At 30.2% G+C, this 6295-nt stretch overlaps 1 protein-coding gene across 1 annotated transcript; it reads right to left on the bottom strand.

Annotated features, from left to right (window-relative positions):
- Positions 1–2084: 2084 nt before the first annotated feature.
- On the bottom strand, positions 2085–5187 carry LOC108693310 (kanadaptin). Its single transcript, XM_018202193.1, has 6 exons — positions 4186–5187; positions 3632–3921; positions 3364–3506; positions 3127–3287; positions 2673–3044; positions 2085–2585 (listed from the first exon to the last, which is right to left on the bottom strand). The coding sequence occupies exons 1-6, from the start codon at positions 5002–5004 to the stop codon at positions 2169–2171; spliced, it is 2202 nt and encodes a 733-aa protein (XP_018057682.1). The 5' UTR covers positions 5005–5187; the 3' UTR covers positions 2085–2168.
- Positions 5188–6295: the final 1108 nt, after the last annotated feature.

Raw genomic sequence — 6295 nt, 5'->3', positions numbered from 1 at the left:
TATATATATAATTATATATATAATTTTTAAAAAATTTGCATAAACATAACTTCGTTATTTTATAAGATATTATAAGACAAAATTAACTTATTTGAATTTTCAATTTTGTTTATTAAAATAAATTATTAAAATAAAAAATATTAAATATGTTTAATAAATAATAAATTGGAAGTATAGGTATTTAAAATAATAAATAATTCTAAATAATTCTTATATCTTAGAATAATAGATACTAAATAACTCTTATATCTTAGAACAATTAAATTAAGATATTCATAAGCTGCATGAATGCATAAAGAATCGAAGAAAGAAAGCAAAAACCGTAAAACCTACAGAGAGAACATTAAAAATATAAAGGATATATTATTTTACTTATTCGTAATATTCGTTATTTCGACAGTTAGACGGTTGGCGCACGGCCTTGGGGAAGGGATGGTACGGGGTGGCACGGAATAGCGGCGCATCACGTTTATGCACAGTCATTTCATTCCCGAGGCTCGAATAGGTAGGTATCTGTGCCGCGTGCCGATCTTCACATTTCTTTTTAAAATGTAATCGCGATAAATACGAATCGTCGCATTTTAACTTACCAAAAATTTACATAAAATATTTAATAAAAAGTCAGAAAAAATTTTTTAACCCTTAAAATTCAACTTTTATTCACATATGTAGGAGATATGAAATTAAAATTTTTTCGTTCAAGGACCCATTAAACTATGTCTCCTATGGATAGTCGGCACCCTTTTGTCCTGAGGATTTAGTACAGAGACGGATCACATTTACTTTCGACAATACGATTTTATCAATAGTGTCAAAAAAATGTATGGAGTCACGTAATTTTCAAACTCAAAATGCACTGGCGATAGTGTACGGGCATTTCAACGGTAACAGGAAAAAGGCTGGCAGGCCTTTTCAGGTTTGGCCTCTTTCAGGTTTCTCTCTGCCAAGAGTAATGGAATTAAGCAATTAGATGAGTTCAATTTGGCTAGAAGAAACAAGAGGTTAATGTATGGTACCAATTTAAGTTTTTAAAAAGTATTATATAAACTGAATATTCGGAAGAGTAACTTGCTCACAAATTGCGAGTTCTTATATTTTTTTAATTATTGGATATTGCTCGTCGCCATCGCTTCCAGCGATGCATGCAATAGACATTAAGGCCGGTATTCATAGTGAGTTCTTATTTTTAAGATCATCGGATTAAGTAATGTTCTAAGATGCTAATATAGTTTTCTGATTATAATTCATGACATTCTAAGACTGTACTTAAGACGGCTTTAAGATCTGAATACAGACAAGGAGAAATCTGAGTCTTTATTAATTTGATAGATTTTAATTATTGCAGCGATTTATTTCCATCAGGAGCACCGCAAAAAAATGGATATTGTTGTGTAGTTTACATTCATTTCTACAGAGAGCAGTGCGCACAAATACTTTGTAGTTACAGAAAAAGGCTCTCAGGTTTCTTTCTGGTTCTTACATGATCATCGATCATCATAATATATGAACCAAAAATTTCGAGTCCAAAGCATTAAAAACATTTATTTTGATTTAAAAAATGTTTTAAAGAAAACAATAAAATGATAATGTAAGGTTCAAATAGATTACAAATTAAATAAATTAAAGAAGCAAAATTATGAGCAAAAGCTAGATATTTAATGATGAAATTAATAAACAATAAAACTCATACAGTATTGTTTTAAATTTTATATCTTTAACTACCGTTTAACTTTTATTATGAACTGTTTGATATAATAATTACCACTTTGTTTAACATTAAACATCTAATTTTAACTTATAATTTGTTTAGTTTAATTTTAAATAAATTGTATAATATAATTTACTAGATATACTAAGTGTCATTATCTATTTTTTAGAATTATTAATATTACATTCTTCGTGTAAAAGATGGGATTCTAAAATTTTTATACTTTTCAATGATACTTTATACTAAAGAAATACTTGATTTTTTCATCATTTTTTGATTTTCATAGTAATTTATTCGTTTAATTCTTTTGATTGAATAAGAAAAGTTGGTACTTCTAGTGTTAATATATTTCAGGTGTAAAAAAATAAATAGCCTCTTTATAATATACGTAATGTTAAATTCTTGAATTCGAGAATATTTACATTGTTTTTTCTTACGTACATACAATGTTAGACCTAATTCAGTATCCATATTTATCATTAAGATTTGTCCTTCCATCGCCAGATTGATCTTGCGGCGGTACCCACGTAGAATAATCTTCTGAATGAACATCTTGATCGTATTGCTTTTTCATATTTTTCCGTTTCTCTGATTTACTGTCCTTTTTTCGTTTTTCTGCAACATTTTGTTTCCTCGTTTCTTGATTGATACTCGTATTCGATTTATCGTCAGTTTTTATACTGTCACTTGATTTCGTTTCATCCTCGTATGACATCGACTTTTTGCATTCAGATTTATATACACTTGCATCTTCTTCTTCTCCTTCTTTTATTATTACATTATTTTTTTTATTCTCCTCTTGTTCATCATCATCTTCTTCTTCTCCTTCTTCATTATCCATAGCATATAAAGATGAATTCGCAGAATCACTTTTGTTCTGAAAAATATATTTTAAATTATAAATAAAACAATAAAATATTTTTACATAAAAAAATAAAAGAATAAATAAAAGAAAAATACTCACGTTGGCCTCAAAAAGCTTCCGTCTTCTTTCAAGTTGAGAAATCTTTTTCATAGAATAATTTGATTTTTGCTGGAAATTTTTGTTGTCGCTTCTATCTTCTGTTTGCACTTGACTGACAAGAGGCGGCAAATTAGCTGGTTTTGTAAGGTTTACTAATTTGACAAGTTGTATTTCTTCTTTACGTAAGTTTTGTAACTCCACTTTCATTTTCGTTATGTCGCTTTTACTCAAAGTAGATGTGTTTAAACTAGACATAAAGGCATCCAACGAATCCTCGTTAGACTCTCCCGCTTTAGCATTTTTCCTTTGCGTTTCTTTTAAGCGTTCATTCAAACGTGAAATTTTGTTCACAATCTCGTTATGCTTCTCAGTCTGAAATAATACGAAATGTCAATAAAGGTTGAAGATATATTTATAATACCAAAGACATAGACATAAGTGAAAATGACATTACCAATGAGCTATATGTCTCAACTTTTTCTTCAATTTTTCCAGCCAATTTCATTCTCTGTTCACGTTTTTTCTCTACTGTTCCCGTTCTATCCAAAAAGTTATCTTCATCTGAATCGTAAAAATCTTCCTCCTCCCAATTCCTTGCTTTTTTTCTTCGACTCTCTAGTTAACAATTATCAATATTAGAAATGAAGTTTGCATTGATCAAAAATTATTATCAATTATTCATGTACATTACCATGATTAGCTTGTCTCAACAATCCGTGTCTGTCTAAGATTCTACAGGCTTCCAAAGCGCATTGAATAACAGACTCTTTCTTCTTTCCTTTGACAAGAGCTTCTGCTTTCATGGAACGACCACCGAAACATTCTTTAGGTAAACTAAAATTGTTTTTATTTTTACATTAATAAAAAAAGAGAAAAGCGACAAGTCAAAATACAATATGCAAATATAATCTTAAAGTAATTCTACATACAAAGATTATTTCATATATAATTATATTTACCTTATCCAACATAAAAATTGGCCTATTCCTTTCTCTTCTACTTGATATTGCAAATCATATCCCTCTCTTTCGAACCAGCCTCTCAGTGTTTTCTTGGGATCATCTAAATATAGGTCTTCATCTGCCATAGTAGCGTAAGGATTTTCTGTCAAATCTGTTTCCTCATCTGCGTCTTCTCCCATTCCCCAATCAATACCCTCGTTCTCTGCTTCCTGTTTCGCTCTTTCTTCTGCTTCTTCTTCCTCTTGTTGTCTCATTTCTCGTTCTCGCAATTCTTCTAATCGTTTTTCCTATAAACAAATACATTTAAAAGTGTCTTGCCTTGCAAAAGAATATCAAAAAAAATTACAATTACAACAAAATATTACACAATACTGATTATAACAATATCAATTGTAATAAAATATGTACAATACTGATTACAATACCGATTATAATAAAATATTTACTGATTTAAACAACACTAGTTATATAGCAAAATATTATATAAATATTATAATACTATAATTATAACAAGCTAGTTACACATAAATATAATTATAAATAAAACCAACCTTAAGTTGTGTAACTGATAGTTCAGATTCCTCTTCCTGATCGTCTGGTGGAGCTTGCAGAATGTATTTCCTCTGACTACAACCAAATCTTATCATATGACCACCATGTAACCGAACATAGGTCCTTGGTTTTATACGATGCCCATTCCAAAATGTGCCATGTGTACTCTCCAAATCATATAAATAAAAACCTGTAGAGTTTTTCTCATCTGCTGTTGCTCTGTATTGAATAATCGCATGGTACCTCGAGATAGTCGGATGAGCAAGAGATAAATTGCAGCAAGGCAATCTCCCTATCACATAAAAACTTTTTTCAGTTAAATCAAGTTTTTCTAGAATTACTCCTGACTTAAGAATCTCCAACTTATATTCCTTGATTGGTTTCCCACCCCACTTTGGCTGCAAATATGGTATAGGAATGTTTCTTGTGTCAGACGAAATATTTTCCTCTACGGAATCTTTTATTATTGGCTTATCACTCTTATCTTCAGCATCATCTTGGAGTTGGACAATAGCTTCCTTATTCACGGATAATTCAGGTGAGAGTGCTGTATCATTTTTCATAATTCGAATTTTTCCAGTCTTACCCCGCTTGGGACCGATCAGTAGAAATGGCTTCTTAAACCCTGGTTCTTTGCAGATATCTGTACTACTTTGACAAGACTCAGACGCATCCTCCGTTTCTGACTTCCTAGTGCTCTGCTCATCACACGTCGATGATTTGGAAATCGTTTCATCGTTACTTGCATCAACATTATTGTTAGGAGTATCTTTAGGAAGGAAAGTTACAGAATCGTTTTCCCGTTCGTTTGCTTCCATGGTTGCAGTATTATCAAGTTTTATATCAGAAAGTTAACTGTCACATAAATTCTTGTTTATATTATTATAAATTATTATTACTTCATAGCTGTCAATCAGGATTCACGTTCACTTTCAATGTTTGGACAATTGCATTGAACTTTGCATAACCATAACTGACCATAACCTATCAACTGACACAAATGATTCTCCACCTTCTACTACTGTTTACTACTCTCTCTTTATAAAGTGCAATTAAAAATGAGATCTTCATTCTGAGAATTTTTTTAACTAATTGTATTAATTTAAATAGTTACGAATCCAAATTACGAATTATCATATACTAAAAAAATATAAAAAATCAACAATCTTACGGAAATTCATTTCTTCAAATTCTTGTAGACATAATTAGAAAGTTCGCACCGACAATCGATAATATCGATACTTTTAAATTGGAATACCTTCATTTATCATAATTAAAATTTACCAAATGTCGATCGTTAATTTCTTTCTTTTTTTGACTGAAGTTTAAAATTGCATCCAATAAAAAATCTTTATATATAAATAGAAAATTGATTTAGAACCTCTTAAACTTTTAAAATTAAAAGATTCAGACTAAGTTTCGAATAATATGCATGTTTTTTAAAATTTCATATCAAATAAATTATCAAATACATGATAAATCTAAAGATTTTTCATGATAGACACTTATAGCTGGAATAATCGCAGAAATAGTCATGAGCGTCAGTTTAATAATAGGACTTGTATATCTCAGTTTATTTAATTAAAATATACAGATTATATAAACGTGATCACACATTTGTTCGAGTTCCTCCGATATCTACTTCTCCTGCCACAATTCTCTTAACCTGAGATAAATCGCTATATATTATTTCTTCTCACTAACAGTTCTCTCTTCGTCTTTCTCGCTTTGTCATAAATTCTTATATTCTTCACCTCTTAAAAAATATTCGGTTTCATCATATCTCTACGATGTAACAAATGATAAATCTACGGGCGCGCAAGGTAGATTCATTCTTACATTCGCCTCTCCTGTAATTTGTTTCAACAGATGAACGCTATACCGAGGCGCCTTGCTCCTCTTTTCCATTGATTGACTACATTTACACAACTTAATTTATGCCGAAATTATAACATCGATATTATAAAACTGGCATCGATGTTATAAAACTTATAGTTATTCCTGAAGAATGAAATGTCTGTGATTGATTAATTTCATAACATCGATGTCAATAATTTGGGCGTAAATCGAGTCATGTAAACGTAGTTATAATCGCTTAATTTATCTATA

The sequence above is a fragment of the Atta colombica genome, unplaced genomic scaffold (genome assembly GCF_001594045.1).
Source record: "Atta colombica isolate Treedump-2 unplaced genomic scaffold, Acol1.0 scaffold9, whole genome shotgun sequence".
NCBI classification, from domain to species: Eukaryota; Metazoa; Arthropoda; class Insecta; order Hymenoptera; family Formicidae; genus Atta; species Atta colombica.
Note: the sequence above shows the minus strand (reverse complement) of the source record. Positions and strands in the feature narration are given on the sequence as shown.

Bases quoted from the DNA above. Each gene is read 5' to 3' on its own strand.
- LOC108693310 (XM_018202193.1), bottom strand. From the start codon at position 5,004: ATGGAAGCAAACGAACGGGAAAACGATTCTGTAACTTTCCTTCCTAAA. The intron at 3,507-3,631 runs GTAAATATAATT...AAACAATTTTAG, and splicing joins CAATTTTTATGTTGGATAAG to TTTACCTAAAGAATGTTTCG. The intron at 3,288-3,363 runs GTAATGTACATG...ATTGTTAACTAG, and splicing joins GTTGAGACAAGCTAATCATG to AGAGTCGAAGAAAAAAAGCA.